General features: G+C 39.0%; 1 protein-coding gene across 2 annotated transcripts; it reads right to left on the reverse strand.

Moving 5' to 3' along the window:
- Nucleotides 1-1,654: 1,654 nt before the first annotated feature.
- On the reverse strand, nucleotides 1,655-18,299 carry kif3a (kinesin family member 3A). 2 transcript variants are annotated; one of them, XM_086311673.1, is made up of 18 exons: nucleotides 18,116-18,299; nucleotides 17,366-17,639; nucleotides 17,066-17,210; nucleotides 16,175-16,259; nucleotides 15,795-15,900; nucleotides 15,359-15,498; nucleotides 15,037-15,234; nucleotides 14,583-14,757; nucleotides 14,386-14,484; nucleotides 13,743-13,811; nucleotides 11,575-11,731; nucleotides 11,298-11,478; nucleotides 10,403-10,513; nucleotides 10,058-10,183; nucleotides 3,980-4,033; nucleotides 3,807-3,875; nucleotides 3,571-3,701; nucleotides 1,655-2,544 (listed from the first exon to the last, which is right to left on the reverse strand). In XM_086311673.1, the coding sequence occupies exons 1-18, from the start codon at nucleotides 18,119-18,121 to the stop codon at nucleotides 2,496-2,498; spliced, it is 2,175 nt and encodes a 724-aa protein (XP_086167799.1). In that variant the 5' UTR covers nucleotides 18,122-18,299; the 3' UTR covers nucleotides 1,655-2,495. The 2 variants fall into 2 exon arrangements, with proteins under 2 accessions (XP_086167799.1, XP_086167806.1); XM_086311680.1 differs by lacking the exon at nucleotides 13,743-13,811 and having other exon boundaries at nucleotides 18,116-18,297.
- Nucleotides 18,300-18,523: the final 224 nt, after the last annotated feature.

An 18,523-nucleotide genomic window follows, 5' to 3' on the forward strand; every position in this document is an offset into this window, starting at 1 on the left:
TTTAAAACATGTCATTCATAAATAAACAAACAGGGCCTGCCTGAGTAGAGCGTAGGCTTCTTTGTCTGCCTGAGAAAGCGGTCTGTTGATGGTGACCACTTCCCACGCAGGAAAGCAGAAACAGCCCATTTGTAGCACCTCATCCCTCTTTGAGCCACCTCTCTGCGGGGCAACCCCCGGTTCATTTACTGACACAAATACCAGACTTTCACAGTTTGAAAGTCAATAAATAGATGACAATGACTCGGCTATGTGACCCGTTTCACATCACCATGAGCCGCCAGTTGTAACTTTTGATTTGATGCAGTGAATGATGCCTGCCTCTGTGGTTTCCAGCAGGATGTCACACAGATAGCAAGCCCTGCTGCATGGCTGCAATGTAGATCGAGGTTAAACTGGGACGAGCCGGAACCTTCGACTAGTGAGTGAATGTTGAAATCTGCTGTTACATACAAAATGCTTTCTGGCGAGTTCATTTCCTCTGCGCTGAAGCCTAGCGTTGCTTCCAGCTGACGGCATGGCGATAACTCCTCCATCAAATTCAAAAGCAGTGTGCACATCCTTTTATCCCTTTCATCCCCGCTTTGCCCGATGATGTGCAGATTTTTAAGTCAGACAGTGGATCTGTACATGTGTCCCTGAAGTTATTTCATATTAAGAAATGACCTGAAAACAAATTGAATCACTGGAATTTTGTGCTATTGAAATATGGTATTTTAATGGTATTAAAATATGTGGAAATTTAGTGCAGTTTACACTAATGGACTATACTGGACTAGTGTAGAACAGGATGTGGTGTTTAAGATCACTTTTTGATTAGATCTGTGGTTCTCAAACTGTGGGGCGGACCCCACTGCAAGTGCACTGACAACCATCTATAAATATGATGTAAAAATAATGTGAATAAATATGATTTATTTCTACAAGGAAACATGAGAGTTTGCTGATTCAGTTGCACTGATGACTTTCAGCTTTAAGTCTAAAACAAATTCTCTTATTTTTAATAAGATAGCCGATCATTGTTAGGTGTTGTAGCAAACCTTTTCGGCTTCTGAAATGGGGCGTGTAGTTTTACTCATAAGATTGTACCTTTGATACTGCCTGTGAGCTGGTAAGGAGCTGTGACAGCACATGAAATGCTGAATTCAGACGGTTAAATCCACAAAGAGCAGTAAACCTCAAGGCTGACAACAGAACAGATCAGCTGATCACAGCCTGCACAAAGAATACAAAAGATTCTCACAAATGAAGTTATCGATGGACCATTGTGCTGGGAATGCTCATGCAGATGATCAGGCGTGTGTAACATGTCCGATCATCTTTCATGTGTGGTGCCATCATGAAAAGAGAGATCAAGATCACTTCCACCTGTATTCTGGTTTGTCCCACAGGGGGATCAAAAGAGCAGGGGGCGGTGGGGATCCTTGGTAAATCACACCCTGAAAGTATTTGTGGGTAAAACTGTTCAGTAAAAAGTTGTTTTATGCAAAAGATAAAGAAAAAACAAATATGACATCAATTAGGTTAGTTTAGAAATTCATTCTGAAAGCCAGCTGAGCTGTTTCTGGTGTGGTGGTGTAATCATGATAATCTCTTCTAGTTTCTAACATTTTAATTCTGAAACACAAAGAGCATCCAGAATGTGAGATAAAACATGTGGAATAATTTAATAAATAACACCCCCCCCCAAAAAAAACAAAAAAAAAAACAAAAAAAAAAAACCCAGTGGTTTAGGGATTGTAAACAGTTGACAGTATGATAATACAGTATGATACCAAATAAAAGCCATTTTGCCTCTACTATAAAACACCATGAAATGAAATCATCTTCACAAAAATTCCTACTAGTGCATTATACTAAGGCATACCATATGCATGTAGTATCTCGTTATAATAATATAACACAGTGTCCTGACATCTGACAATAAAAAGATGACTTTCCTATTTTAGCTATTAGCAGTAAGAGTTGACTGACATGCATGCTCCTATGCTCCTTACCTACAGGAACGAGTATAAAGCAAACTTTTCGTGTATATAATTATTTAAATACTTTAACCTTTTACCCAAATGATTTCTGTGAAATTGCACACGCAATCAGAAATTAATCATAACACATTAATATCCGCACGAGCCACTTAACACAAACCAGTTGGTCACATCGCAGGAAATCAGTTTAGAAGCTCACAGCTCTGTTTCTGTCAGCTTCTGTCAGGATTTAAGACATTTTCAAAAGAGAAATGTATATATTTATGGTTATGGTGCAGCTGAAAAATGTCCCAAAGCAACATAAAAATACCACAATACATATAACAGGTCCTCCAGGCCAAGAAGTCTAAAGTCCTATCACAGGTGCAACTCTTTTACATGTAAAACCGTATGAGTTATTTAAAGTATGCAGATAATCTTTTAGATAGTGTTTGGTCATAAACTGAACCAACAGCTTCTTTCAGGTAACACGAGAGTTGCAGTGCACTGGGGCTCTCCTCTGTGCTGTCATCACTGCAGAAGGGATTCGATCACAGCGTCTGGCTTTGCAGATCTTTTCCTGTGTGGAGATGGGTGTATGATAAACGTTATCAAGCATTTCAAAGAGCTTTTCAGCCTGCTCAGTTCTCAGAAAAGCAGCATATCATGATATTGACTAACACCATCATGCTTACAGCTCATATCAAACTGCTATAAATACACTAATTATGAAGAGTTGCTAAATGTTTGAGTTCCCAAACGATATTCAGGAACTCAACGCTATATTTAAATTGATCACCCTGTTCTTCACTTGGACTGCATGCACTTCATATTCATGCAGTCGAACTCAAGAACAAAAAAACAAAAAAGATAAAACATAAGTAGAAATGTCACTGATCTACAAGTACACATGGAGATAACCAGCTCACTGTTTAACAAATTATTCTGAACCCTGCATCTAAAGAACCCATTTACACTTGATCTGTTTTTGCATCTAAGCTTAAACTAAAAAAAAAAACAAAAAAAACAATCAGTTTGACCTGATTAGTACTTTAACTCTGCCTCAGTGTAACTACGTGAGGAAGATCTTCCTCTGTGATAACTGCAGCTGGGGTAACAGAAAAATTAAGTAGAAATCAACCATCTCTCTCCATGATAAGCAAGCGCAGGAACGCGATTGCAACAGTCAGCCAGGAGCAATAATCTGATCCAAATTCAGCACTAAGGGAATAAAAAGGCCAACATTAGAAAGAGGTGCAAGTTTGAATTTTGGTGTTGTTGGTTAATGGTAGCTATTAGCTGGCCTGTTAAAAAAAAAAAAAAAAAAAATTATTGTGGAAGTTTTTTTTTTCCTTCCTTTTTTAACATTTCGGTCATTCATCTTGCAGACAAGATGCAGTCCAACCCATGCAAACCAAACTGGGTCAAATCACATTCAAGTACATTGTACATTCAAGTTCATATTTGTTAACTAAGAGGAAACAGAAGTGTATTACATACTGCTATGACAAATGTAGATGGGGGAGGAAAATGTGTGTGAACTACACAGGGGACAGGTAGTCAATATTAAAACACAAGGTACTGATTTGTGTAGAAAGCTCTCTACCTTCGCCCCGTCTTGGGACGGCCACTCTTGCTACTTTTAGAGGTCCTGGGCCTCTCTAGTTTCATCAGCGACTGCCGCATACTCTCCTCTGTGTAGGCTAGATACACATGAGACAGATCCACCTCAAATGGCTACAGTGACAAGGAGAAAAGAAAAGAGGTCAGAATTACAATGTAAAGAGAGAAAAAAAATCCACAACATCAATGATTACATAAAAACAACTTTCCACAACTCACATCTTTTTCTTTTTTGTCTGGAGCAGGGGTCTGTTTTCTCATGTTGTTGCCAGTGTAAGCCACACATTTCTAAAAGAGAGACAAATCACCAGAAAGAAGGAGTGAAACTCTTTAAACGGATGCTGATTAGACTGTGCACCAGTGTGTGAATTAGCTGTGCAAAGTGAGCTCACCAGCTGCCACTCTCCAATGTCCTCATTCCAGTGCACATAGTTCTCTATCATCTCCTACAAGCAAAACATGAGAGATTATCAGAAGCACTATCTGGAAGTTGAAGATGAGATATGTTGCATGGTGAGAAAACAGCAAAAGTAACATTTCTTTCTGCTTGTCAAAGAAAAACTGGTCAGCTGACAGTTTTGTAGGCTACTTGGAAGGCCATGCAACCTTCCTGTTTGCCTGCTTCTCAATGAAAATGTTTAATGCTGGTAGATGTTGCTTCCCATGTAAAAATGTAATCGTACAGGAAGCTCATTACTAATGTTTGAGTAAAGAAAGAAGCAGCTTTTCCAGTTTGTACATCTGAGTTTAAATGCGTGTCTACTAGATTTTGAATTGCACCACTTTTGAAATCTGTTATCTCTTTTCACATCTACTATGCACATATACACGACTTGGACAAAATACTTGGTAACCTACACACAACACCTACTAGAGCTGCTCGCCCATGGAAACCCATGCGTAGCTAGAGGCACATTAGTTTCTGTGATGTTATTACTGGCAGAGGAGGCTAGGAGCTCTACAGTTACTGGGTCATCAGAGCGTGTCGTGCCCTTTCAGCACTTGACGATCCTGGTCTGTGACGTTAATTGGTCTGCCACATTTTCATAAACCCCTCCAATTCAAGCTCAAAGTCTGCGCTTCAATCACATATTGATGGATTGAAAATTCACTGTTGTGGTGTACAGAGGCAAAGCTACAGAAATTATGTGTTTGTCAAACAAATTACAAACGCAGCTTTTTGTCTTCCTGCTGATGTGCGCACACATACTGTGAAGAGCACTATCGCAGTCTATGTCTTTTTGTAGGTACTTTGGTAAAAACAAATTTGGCTTGTATATCTGTCACAACATCTCATTCAGCACTACAACATAGCTTTCTAACAACATCGTACTACGCAAACATCCTGTTTTAAATTAGTAGATAAACCTTAATAGCTTCTTCTCCTATGGATGTGTGTTGGCCAAAGTAAAGCTGATTAAATCTGACCCTGTGTTACTCTGTTTGCGGTCTACTCTACAACATCTGGCTTGGATGCTCTTCTTTTAATTTCCTGGAATATATGAAACAAAATTTAAATGTATGTTTGTAGATGTGAAAAATAATTATTTGGTCACAACAGTCACTCTGTTGCTGGTTGGCAAAATTCACAAAGGTCCAGCAGTAACAAATCCTCTCTCTTATTAACAAAGGCACAGATCTTTAGGAAAATGCTATTCATTACTGTCAGTGGCATGTCATTACAACTGACATCTTCCTACAAATACCATTTCCCCATTAATAATCGTTAATACCATATCAGGATTAAAGATTTACAGAAGTTCACTAATAATCAAAACTTTCATTATGTGGATCAAATATGTGGAATTTCTGGAAAAAAAAAACAACAACCAAAAAAGAAACAGAGGGGTTTGTTGCTACTGTGAGACTTTTGGTTGTTTTTTTTAATCATTGTTAAAAACATTGGAAAAAAATATGGAAAGAACAACAATAACAATAGGGTTTTATTTAGAAAATGTGATATTTCTAAGTATATCCTTCAGTTTTTAATATGGCTTTTATTTTGAAAATCTCACACAATCTGATCATCTTGATAACTTCAAATAAATAATTGGCAGCTATAATTATCAAAGCTGACATTTTCAAGCATGTTGGTTAATTCCTGTAAGTAAAAGGAGGGGTCATTCAGCATACAAGACAAAAATTCATGCCTAAAGATTGAAAACTGTGGGCAGGTTAGAGACAATTGTTTTGATTCTAACATCTGACAGTTAATTAGTCCAATTCAGACCTACCATTACTTTGAGTAAGGGCAGATTTTCAAAACAAATTATTAATTAAAAATTATTAAATAATTCAGAAAGAGTAAAACACATGCACAAGGTGTCTGAACTGTGTCTCTATGACAAAAGATGTAGAGCAGGGGTAGGCAACCTTTCTGATGACGAGTGCCGTCTAAAATTTCCTCAGAAGTCAATGTGTCATATGATTGCATTAGCAATAAATTTAATAACGCTCTATATTAACAGTTACACACTATATAGAACCACTTCATAGAATTATATTTGTTTGCAGATGTTTGCAGCTATCAGCGAATAGTTATCAGCTATTTTGAAACAAAAAAAAAAGACACTTTTTATCCATAACAAGAACTCCATAACAGCAAATGAACTGTACAACAGAAAATGCTATTTCCTCACAACAATGATAAGAAAAATAAACTGAGCCAATATGGCATGTTTGTTAATACAGGGATACACATGTTAATGTGATCTCTGGTCTCCCACTCAGAGACACAGGTCTTCAAGTGTCCAGCATTCAGACGGCTACCTGAGGACACTCTTCATGTGAGAGAAAATCTGCTCACACAGACATGCAGAGCCAAATACTGTCAATAAGGCCTCTGCAATGTTTTGAAGACAGTTAAACTTGTCAGGTAGTGATGTCCAGCAGGTGAAAATGCAGCTCCATGAACACGCACAGCTGTGGATTCCAGCTGCTTCGATGTTGCATTAACTGGCATTAACTCAGCCAGTTAATGCAAGACAAATCCAGCTGCTCATTAAAGCTTTCTGGTGTGATCAGAAAATAAAACATTGGTCCATACACCTGAAAGTCCCAAAAACGAGTCTGTATCCGTGTATTTCCATGGTGCTGATGCTGTGCTGAGCGGAAAGCTCCTGAAGCTTTTGAAGTGTCGGAATGTGGAAAGCTAACAACATCCCTCTCACCAGTAGGCTAAGTTATTTTTAGCCAATTACAAGTTGAATCTGGTAGTTGGGGTTGTTAGCTAAGATACCGTCATTAAGAAGTGGCACAACTAATATGTCTATGCAGCTCATTTCTGATGTGCACCGCTGGCGCGACCATTTATTTTTTAATGCACCTTCTCAGATTAATTCACTGCGTGTCTTGCCCAGGGCTGGACTGGGACAAAAAAAAAACAAAAACAAAAGAACAGCCGAGGCATTTTGACTAGAGACCGGCCCACCAGGTATTAAAGCTATAAAGCCTTTGAATGAAAACAAATGCTGTTGTGACAGTGATGTACAGTCTTGTTGGTATATGTATGATTTCTATACATTTTACGTCAGATAAAAACTTTGGTTGTAAGCTTCAGATAATTATTTAATAACAGCCAGACATTTTAAATGAGAATAAGAAAGTTTTTCTTTGTGCCCCACCTTTCCCTGTAAATGCCCTACCTGGCCCCCTAGCAAAACTTTGCTAGACCCGCCCCTGCACAGTTACCAACAGTCAGTTACATAGAAAAGGATGCTGGTGTTATTTGTCTCTCAGAAACAGTTCATAACTTCCCTTCAACTCATTCATGTCACCTAAAAGGTAAACCTGTTTCTCCATCACCTGTTCAGCTCTGATGATTCAGTAAGAACATCTCCTGGTTTCATCTTCATGTTTCCCTCTCACCACATATCCAAACCGACATCATGACCAGCAGCTTTTACGGCTGTGGCTCCAGCAAACATCAGCTGATACTAGAAATTAATATTAAATAAATTCTAACAACAACTGATCAAGCTTAAACGTGCTGCTGTTGTTTAGCGCGAAATCCAGCGGTTTCCTCTTTCTGGCGCAAAGTGGGCGATAAACAAACAAGAGAGAAAAGCCGATCAGCTGATCATTGATCAGTTTCATGATTGAAGTAGCAACAGGAGAGGGAGGGGAGAGAATGAGAGGAGAAGATGCAGCTGACAGCATAAAGATAGAAAAACTCCAGCTTTGTGCCTTTTTCCACTGTAGCTGAAGTACAGGACAAACTGTGTTCCTTTTCAGCTCAATACGAAACGCGTAATATTTTCTCTGAACACAGGACGATTCCGTCTTTTTACGGGATGGTTGGCAACTCTACTAACTAACCGTATGAATAAAATAAAGTTCACTATCAGTAACATCAAAGCACCCACCCAGCTGTATAGAAACTCTGTCGTGCTAGCTAGTACGCAGTACGAGTTATTGTAACTGACTGTAAAAAGTCAGCACAACGAAAATAAACTCCACCTAAACTTGGTTTATATCTGACCCAGATAGACTGCAAGTCATAACTTCTTACCTAAAGTTCAGTTCACCTGACACTCGGACCGGCCCCGCCTCTGGTCTCTCCTGTTGCCTCCCCTTTCTCTCATCCACCTGCTGGCCACCACTTGCTAATATTACTGAATCTGTGGAAGCTACGCCATATCCACCACCAAAAACTGAGTTATTTTTACACACCGGCCAGCATCTGGCCAATCTACTACCTTTCATTGTTTATACCGTTACAAAAACAAACAAACAAAAAAAAAAATCATCGGCCCACCGAACAAATGCCCGGTATGCCCGATGGCCAGTCCAGCTATGGTCGTGCCATCACTTAACCCTGGCACGGGTGCCTAGGGTTGCCGACCCCTGATGTAGAGGAAGCAGAAGTAAAACAACAATAAATAAAGCCAACAACAATATAAAAACAACCCCACTCAATTCATGTCAGATTTAGATGATGTATGCTTAATGTGTGTATGTTTAAATTAGAGATGGCACGATACCACTTTTTTATGTCCGATACCGATACCGATATCATAAATTTGGATATCTGCCGATACCGATATGAATCCGATATAGTGTTTTTTAATCAACAAAACTGTTTTTTAAATATCTTGCTGCATTTTGTATAAGTTCATACTCAAGTTTAAAACAACAACTACACTAAAGCTATTCTGTTATACCTGTATGCAAAAAAAAAATTTTCATAGTTCAGCAATACTGATCAATCTAATAAACTTAAACCTACACCATCCTCCCTATTCTGGTATTTTAAAGAGTACTTAGCATAAATATTAAGCAACCTAACTAATAGGGTTCCAACTCCCAGCAACAACAAAAATAAATAAATAAAAAATAGGGAACCACCCCTCACGCTCCACCTCATGATGCTTAATCGACGTAATCAACCTTAATTTGATGCAGTGTGAAAAAAAATGCACAGAAATCAATTATTTTTCAAGAAATATTAAATAGATTCAACATCTTTCTTCAACAAAATTGCAGACTGCACAGATGGTACCTTCCCAAAGGAAAAAGTACTATAGCTTACTAGGGTATATTAGACTTAATAGTTACTATATACAGTAATTGACTTCTATTCCTTTTACATCAGATTAAAACTTTGGGTGTAAGATTTGGATAATTATTTATTAAAAGCTCGACATTTTAAATGAGAATAAGAAAGAAAAGTATGTCTTTGTGCCCCCTTTTCCCTGTTAATGCCCTATCGGCCCCCTGGCTAAACTTTGCTAGATCCGCCCCTGCACAGTTACCAGCGTCAGCTACATAGAAAAAGATCCTCGAGTAGAAAGTAATATTAAATAAATTCTAACAACAGCTGATCAAGCTTAAACGTTCTGCTGTTGTTCAGCCGCTGGTTTCCTCTGTCTGGTGCAAAGTGGGCCAAAAACAAACCAGAGAGACGGACTCGCGACAGAAAAGCCGATCAGCTGATCATTAAGCAGTTTCATGATTGAAGTAGCAGCAGGAGAGGCAGTCGCTTGTTAAGCTTAACGCAGGAATGCTTTACAAACATTCAGAGATGGACTTACACACTTGCTTTACTTCTCTCGGGGATAACTTTGTCGGAGATGAAATGCCGGGTTGCTAGCGAAGCTCCAAATGCTATCCAGACCACAGACAGGTCCCGCATGCCACAGCTGCTCTATCACGTGATGCATACTGCTCCTAGTGCTAACATTCTGAGGTGAGTTACGGCGCGTTGCAAGTTTTGTGAGGTGCTTTCGTGATATTTAATGGATCGGATTACATTTTTTATTTTTCTCCGATATCCGATCCAGTAATTTAGGTCAGTATCGGACCGATACCGATACGTAATATCGGATCGGTCCATCTCTAGTTTAAATAACAGGTAAATACAAGTATCAGATTAGCCTTGTAACTAAAGATGTCTAATATTACAGTACTTCTACTGTCATTGCGTTATCTGGACTTCTCTTAAAAGCCCACACATGCGCACGCACACACACCTGGTATTCCTGGGGAATAAAGTTGTCTATGATGAGCATCTGGAGCCGGAGTTCTCGGCTCAGCTGGCGGATATTCTCGAGGAGGCCTTCGATTTCTCTGTGATGCTCTTGCTGCAGATCTGCCATCTAACCGATGAAAAACAACAATGCTAGCGGATCAGTTTCTGCTAAACTGATAATACATCTAGCCACAAAGAGCTATTTGATTAAATCTGAATATACATGCTGCATACACAATTAATAATAGCAATACTTTAGTGTCTCATAATGGTCACCCTTCTGTCCCGACAGGGAACAAGTCAAAGAATAATGATAATTTATGGTGCAACCCTTTGTTAAACTTACTTCAGATTTGGCAGCCATCAGCATGGTCCATACTTTCTTCAGCTTCTTGGTCTTTCCTTGAGCCTCTTCCTGCAGGCTAGTATACTTCTCTTCTATATCCAAACGTTCTTGCTGTTTTAAGAGGGACGAGGTTTGTGATTATGCACAATCAAGGTACTTTTGCAAGCTTTTGTTTGGGTTTACAAAAATATATTGTGTGTATGGTAAAGGACATTATACCATCGAGCTGCAAGCAGGAACAGCCACAAATAAACAGCAAAAAATCAAAATATCACTTTTAATAATAATAATAAGAAAAAAATAAAGCTTTCAAATATCTTTAATTCAGACATTAAACTAAAAGGACATGAGTTTCAACTTTTATCTGAACATCGATCATAATCAATTTGCACATGAAAGTGTGTAGTATTAACTTCTAACCATATTTCCAACCACAGTGATGCAATAATTTCTCTAAAAAACAAGCAATGTAACTGTCAGCATATCCTGTCATCTCAGTGAAGCACGACAGGATAATGGTTAGCTATGAGTGGCAAAAGAGTCGCAATTTTTTGAAGCAAAATGTTGCCCAAAAATAAACAAAAAAACTAAAACAAATTGTAAAACTATTAATTTAGCTGGTTTTTTTTAAACCACTGGTCAGCAAGCAAACAAAACATACATACATGAGATATTCTCTCCAGGGTAGCTGACAGATATGGGTTACAGGTTTAATTTCCGAATGTATGTGTTGCTTTATTGTGGTTACAATGTGGTACAACAGGTAAAGAAGAATTTCCAAAGTGGTAATGCTGATTCATTATTGTGACATTACCGTCAACAGCGTGACTATCAGCTGCCAAACTTAGGAAAGGATGAGATAATGCGTGGATTCAGTGACGTTATTTATCCGTACCTCTTTTTCCTCCAGTTCCTTCCGCAGCTGCTCTGCTCTCTTGCGACGCTCTTCGAGTTCATTGTTGGACTCCTCCAAAAGCTTCTCCTGCTCCTCAGCTTTGGCCAAGAGGTCCACCCCACCCACAATCACCTTCTTTTCTAAAGCCGACAATTTCTCTAGCAGGAGGTGATGCTCCTGCCTGACATTTTAAAAGGCCCACCAATTACCAAAATTAGCAAATACCACAAATGATTTTTAATCAAAAATAGAATTTATTTTCTCTTTATTGACTCACTGGGCTTTAAGAAGGTCCTTCTCCCTCTTCTCAAGCTCTGCTCTTGCCTTGTTCCTCTCCTCCTCCTCCATGTCTAGCTTGGCCTCCAAAGCCTTTCTTTCCTCTTCAATCTTTGCCTGCATCTCCACCATCTTGTCTGGGGAAACCTTCTTCCTTCCTGAACAGACACACATAGGACAGCAAAGAGCCTTAGTGGTTGTTTAACAAGCACTTGTCACTGTATAGGTATTGGATCATTTAAAGGCAGATTCATTCCTCTTTAACAATCAGCATTAGTATTATTTAATCTGTGCAGTTTCTGAGCAAACCTGTTGGTCTTCTGAATGAGTCCTTATAAAGGGAATGCTAGTAGGATCCATGTGCATATGTTTCTAGCTTGCTAGTGCACAGTATTAAATAATCAAAGTTAGTATATGCAAAACCTATGAATAAGGGAAACTATAAGAAATGCGAGGATGATATGGTGCTTATGAAAAGAGTAAGTATTAAGGGTGGCAGTCAGACAATGGACAAACAGAAAAATGCTAGCAGTGCTTATACAATCAGCAGTTATCCAATCGGTTAGTGAAAAGCTACTAAAGCACGTGTTGGCAATCTTGATCATTTTAAGTGAGCAAAAAACATTGTTTGTAAAGGACAGTTTGACCATGTAGACTCTTACACCAACCTCTTTCTTCTTCAATTAAGAGGTGTATAGCAAGTCAGACAGGCATCATTTGCACCAAAAGGAGGAGAAAGAAAGAGCAACACATTACAGAGTGATTCGGAAAGTCTTACATCTCTATAAATTGAAACAAAATTATTTATATATATATATATATATATATATATATATATATATATAAAAATGCTGATGAGATGAGAGGCATCTTTTAGTGATGCCAGTCATAAGACACACAGGAAAGAAAAAAAAACCCATAATGAAACATAATGTGGGTGAATTAGGTCTTAAAGAAATCACAATTTGAGCAGGTATAAAGTGAAGATATTGAACTGTCATGCACAAAAACTGATCATTCGGGTCATCTGTAAAGAAGAATAATAGAAAATATTCTTCAGATAACATCAACCTTTCACAAAGAGTTGTCCAGCTGGGCAGATACCCCAAATTAATGGACTGAGTGGATTCAGGAATCTGCAGCATGAGCACCTTCATTCAACGGACAAACTTGCAATCAGTTTTATGGAAACCCTAACAAGGCCTGGGAGATGACAATGAAGGTGTGTGGAGCAGTCGGGAAGCGGGATTACGCTGTGAGCCTACAGGAGTGGCAGTGTGTCAAGGATAGTACAAAGCCCCTTTTCACACAGGTCCTGTAATTCACAAACACAATGTAGAATTACCAAACTAGGATCAACACCCCAAAAGATTGCATGCTTCCTTGTAATCCAGCAATGCAATCCTGATGCTAATTGTAAATATAATAACAAAAGAAAAAATAAAGGGGTTTAAGGCTTTCTCCATTACATCAACTGATCAAGGCTTTTAACAAACAAAGAGGACATTAAAAATATATATGAATTTTCACTAAAAATAGTGAAAATTGAGAAAATCTTCAGAACCCAGACAACTGCAATAACCACAGTGAAAAATAGTAACAGGTAACTAGGTAAGCTGACCACTAAAGAGGAAATGCAGCAAATTACTTGAGTCATTGACGGGACATCGAGGCCTTAGGAAATCCCCTAAAGAAAACCACCTACATCCACGGCATGAAGAAAAAAAAATTCTGTCTTTATTAGACATGAGGTTGGTATTCAGCTTTCATTCATGCTCTTTTACAGAGCATAACAAGAAAAACTATAAACAGCATACAAGCCATCGTTTAATCTTTATTTTAATCCCCATTCGAAGAGTTGCAACAAGCTAATTAGGAAATACGGAGGGCAAAAAACTTTAAAAAACTAGAAATATAGACTATATAATTACGGATCATATTTACTTTACTGTGAAACTGCTTAGGAGCATCTGTCTAAAAAGGTTACATTGTTTGGGGAAACTAAAATGGGAACAAGACTTGTCAAAGAACTGCGTCTAGTATTCATGAAAGCAAACAGCCAATAAAGCGCAAAAGTACACGGCACAGCAAATGTATCTGTCTCATGTGTGAAAAGGGCTTAAATTTGTAGGCAGGTGGGTTGGTGAGCAGAGTGCTGCTCTAACTCACTATTCTGAGGTTTGTCCTCAGTGGACAGTGGCACTGCGGAGGTGCAGTCACAATTTGAACTGATGTTGTCTGTAAAGGAAAAGAGGAAGTACTATACCCAACAAAGCCCACAATGAGAAATAAAAAAAGAGAGATAAGGTCTAGCAGCGTTTGTTTTGCAGTTTGCGGGTATATCAACTGCAGCTCTGTAATGTGCACATATGCATATAAACAAACATAGCAGACGAGATTACTCACAGCATACGGACAGTTTGGCTGCTATTAATTTAGAATAGCTTCATACTATATCAAGTAGAAAAGTCCCAACTGAAAAATATGCACACACATCAATTTGAGATAAAAAAAAAAAAAAAAAAAAAAATAGAACAAAGCATCAAGAAAACATCCAGCACGGCAACACATACCGAATTCATGAGTATTTAACACCTACTTTTTAAAAAGAGAAGGTGAGAATACCAGGGAAACTAAGAGGTCTTATGTTTAAGGAAGACTGTGAACATTCAAGCAGCATCAAAGCAACCTCAGTGCTGACTCATAATAGAATGATGACAGTGATAAGGCCTAAAACATCTCTTATGCAGAGCATCACTGTAAGCAGATTTAAGGTTGAACGATCTATGTGCTCATTCACAACTGTTTTTACCTCTTCTTCTCCTTCGACCATCTCCTGCCACCCCTCCTTCATCGTCACCTTCATCCATCTCCTCTGATGCACTGCCATCAGAGCCAGAGATCTCTTCACCTAGATGCGTCACAAAGTGGCATTTCACAAAGACGTGGCGTTAAAAATTATATGCAAATCAAAAAGTGCAATGATTTCTTCAAGCTCTGGTTTTTTACCTTCTTCCAGCTTTTTCTTGAGCTCCTCGATCTCTTTCTGAAACTGACGCAGCAGGGCATCTTTAGGATCCTCGTTGATCCTGGCTTTGTTTTTGATGTTTTTAGCCCTATTGGCATAGCGAAGGGTACTGATGGTCTCATCATAGTTGTAGTCTGCAGGTCCTATATTTGCACACTGGAGGGAATTAAAGTGTTGCATTTAAAGAAGTGAGGCAAAAACTTTCAATTCAACATTTAAAATACTGTAAAAATCCCCCTCAATTTAAGGGTTAGTTGGCTTTTTAGTTAGGTCAGGAGTTAGTTGTTTTGTGGTGTTACAGCAAAACAGATCACCCAAAGTATTTTTCAAAAACACATCTATGGTTTAAGCAAGAATTCAAGGTTTCTCTAATTATAATAAATCCTTCCATCCTTGCAAAGACAACAGCACGCTGCTTCCCAAATTTAGCAGTACCATCATTGTTTTGGAGTTTCCACCGAGTGAATCCTGGAGTAGTCGGGTCAGTTTTGAGTTCCTGTAGGGAACGTGAGTGCTCTTGCCATCCACCAGGGCTGAGATGACATTACCCAGCGTGGAGAGAGACAGATTTATCTTTGTTGCTTCCTTTAAACGCTGACCTGTGGCTCCAGTCTTGCCCTGTCTTTCTGAGCCCTGTAAGTAGTGAAAGTCTATATTTAATTAATGGCAGTGAGGTATATCATGGACTGTAAGAATATAGTACATACACCCAATATCAATATCATCTCCTTTAGTTTAGTAGTACAAGAGTACATACCGCAAGGTCAACCAGATGAAGTTTTCCCATGCGCACATGCTGGTTGCCGTCTACGCCCTTCTCGCTGCACTCGATGGTGATGGTAAAAATAGCATGAGAGCGCGAGCTATGTTCATTCATGTTTGTGGCTCCAACAGACCCTAAAAATACCACAATAGGGTTTGACCAGACAATATAATTACGGTGATTGATTCAGTAACATTAAAACAGAACCTGAAATTAAAACTTTGAAAATGTTATTTTTGCATATTTCCCCATTTACTCTTTAGCAGTCACCATTTTCCATTTACTACAAGTAGGGTGAGAGCCTTTTACTCTGACGTGTGGTTTTTTTTTTTAATCACAAGAGATAAATATCTCAGTTAGGAGGAATGAAGATCAGCATTTAGCTTTGTGGCATCTATTTCACTTTCAGTACTGCCTGTGTTCTGCTTACGGTTTTTGTGGCCCAGTGTCATGATCCTGTCCATGTCATCAGCATTGTTCACGACGTAACCAGACAGGTCTTTTATGTACACGCCAACATCTGGTCTTTCTTTCACCTGTCATAAAAAAAAAAAATCAACACCATAATGTTGAAACACACTAGCAAAACACTGAACATAATCAAATTAATTTAGCCATCTTCTGGAAGGTTTCAGTTCAATTCAATTCTATTTAAAAATCACAACAGTCGCCTCAAGGCACTTTATATTGCAAGGTATAGACCGTGCAATAATATACTATAGTCATATATGGATAAGACTATAGTGTCCTTAATGCCAACTTTATCCGAACCGCTTTGTTAAAAGTTACTCATTGTAAATGCAGTGTTACCTCTAGCCTCTGCAGCTGGTCCTTTCCCAACAAATCCCGCACCTCTTCGTTGTAAATCTCCAGGTATGAAACACGAACTAAAAACCTGTGGAAGGTAAGTGCAAATCAGACACTCACTAAGACTTCAAACTGTAAATTGTAAATATTTTACCTGTAACAGTTTAGGTCAAAACCTTTAAGAGCTCTGTTTAGAGCCCTTAAAGGTTTGGAGCCTTTAAATAATTTGAATTTAAAAAAATCGCCTGAGCCAAGGTGTGAAACTGGGTGTGGCTCAGGCGATTAGAGGATCATCAGGGGGTCCTTTTGTCCCTCTGTGGGGGGTTACTCCCACTAGGTTATATCTGGGACTCTCCACCATTTGACCTTAGAACTGAAGAAGCTTCTCGGATGAGAGGTGAAACATCTTCAAGCAACTTAAAGAAGTCCAGACGCTTTTCTTTGCAAGCTCCTTTGATCAACACTTGAGGATAAACATCGCACTTCACCAAAGACTGAGTTTATGTGAAGCCAGTTACAGACATCCTCATTACACCTTTGACATACACTACTGTGGCTTCTTGACAGCCACAATTTATAACAAGGCTTCAGCTAACCATAAATGGATCAAATGAAAGGGCAGTTGAATCTCTTAGGTTGTGTGTCAGGTCTATACTAGTTGCCAGGTTTTTGGCTAACAGCTGTTTGGGAATCACCTTGCTGGTGCAAAAATACTATTTTATGCCTGTCAAACAGTGTTATCTTTGGCTTTTGCGTAGACTAAAGAAATGGAAACAAACTATGCATTTTAGTGACAATGCTGCTACTAACAAAAGTCCTAAAGATGTAACTTGTTCTTTGCCAAGTTGTCTGCAATTGACTGGATCAATTGTGTGTAACTGATTGTGGTCTTACCTTGTGTCACCCTCTGCCTTGGCAATGTGCCCAAAAATATGAGCAAAGGAATTTGGGATTATCCCTCTGAGCCCTGGCACCGCTCTCACACCCTCCATTGTGAAAGTTTTTCCTGTGCCAGTCTGCCCATATGCAAAGATTGTGCCTGAAATGGACAGAAGAAAATAAAAATCATTACTTCAAATAATGCATGTGGAAAATAAGAAAGAAGAAAAAAATGCAAAGTTTACAATCCAATAAAGAGAACAGCAATGGTTTCTTAATTTGAAAAAGCAATGTGTGTAGTCGCATTAAATATACCATTGTAACCCTCTAACACTGAGTCAATGATGGGGCGGGCTGTGAGATTGTAGACATCCAGCTGTTTACTGTCAGGACCAAAAACAGTGTCAAAAGTAAAGGTCTTGGGAGGTTCGTGGGGGGTCTCCAGCTTGTTGACTGTGATGGTCCCACGCATCTCATCCACTATGACGGCCTGTTTGTGGCCCATCGTCGTCTCTTTCTGGTTGAGGGGACGACATCTCACCACGACCTTAACGTTATCGCTGACCTCCTGCTTCTCAACCTTATGGCTCTGAAAAAAAAAAGGACCACAATACCATAATAAAGACAGTTATTTCTAGTACGTAGCAATAACTTTTATTTTACGAACATGGATATAAGGGCAGAGCTGTCAGGTCGATTCAGTGGAGCTAGTTTATTAGTTTGGACTAAATCTGAGGGTAACATTTGTAGAAGCTAGCTAACGGTGAGGTTATGCTTGAGTTACCTGCTTTGCATTTGCCGCTAGCTTTTTTTGCTATGCAAAAATACGCTTGGACTAGTAACATAAATGACAATGCTAGCTAGCAAGCACCACTCAAGAACACCAAATCTGAGGTGACACGCAAAACCCAACGTCGGAAGAATGAGTCTGCGGGGTTTTTTGTATCCTACAGCAACAACAACGGCTAGGTTAGCTGTGCTAACCGGTTAGCATCACATCAGCAGAGGAAGGGAGGAACCCAGTTTGCAAACAAAACAAAAATGCAAACATACGTGGGGACTTACCGGCATAGTGATAAGGCCGAAATGCAATTACAGTGCACGTGTAGTAACAGTAAAATATTTTCAAGCCTTTGTTCATTTGACTCTACGTTATCCGAAGCATTAAAATACCAAAGCTATGCTCATATTACCAGAATCTCACAACCGATCGCTTGTTGTTAGGTCTGCTTGCGCATGCGCTAACCGGTCGTCACTGGCTCAGTCAGCTGCAGTTTAATATTAAATGACATCGAGAATTTAATGTTACGGAGACAAGTACAGGTGGAAAGTATTGGGAAATATTTTGTTATAGAGTGATTCACTACACACACACACACACACACACACACACACACACACACACACACGTCTTTATATCTTTGAATAATACCATCTGCTTGCCCAGCAATGTTCCCTCTAATTTTTCATGTG

This window comes from Aulonocara sp. 'chitande type north' Nkhata Bay, linkage group LG2 (assembly GCF_057382095.1).
Source record: "Aulonocara sp. 'chitande type north' Nkhata Bay isolate Kocher_YH1m ecotype deep benthic linkage group LG2, A_spYH_male_GT1.1, whole genome shotgun sequence".
Lineage (NCBI taxonomy): Eukaryota > Metazoa > Chordata > Actinopteri > Cichliformes > Cichlidae > Aulonocara > Aulonocara sp. 'chitande type north' Nkhata Bay.

Excerpts from the sequence above, each read along its gene's own strand:
- kif3a (XM_086311673.1), bottom strand. Across the intron at positions 14,758-15,036 it reads GAAACTCCAAAACAATGATG|TGTGCAAATATAGGACCTGC; the intron begins GTACTGCTAAAT and ends AATTCCCTCCAG. Across the intron at positions 3,876-3,979 it reads ACATTGGAGAGTGGCAGCTG|AAATGTGTGGCTTACACTGG; the intron begins GTGAGCTCACTT and ends TCTCTCTTTTAG.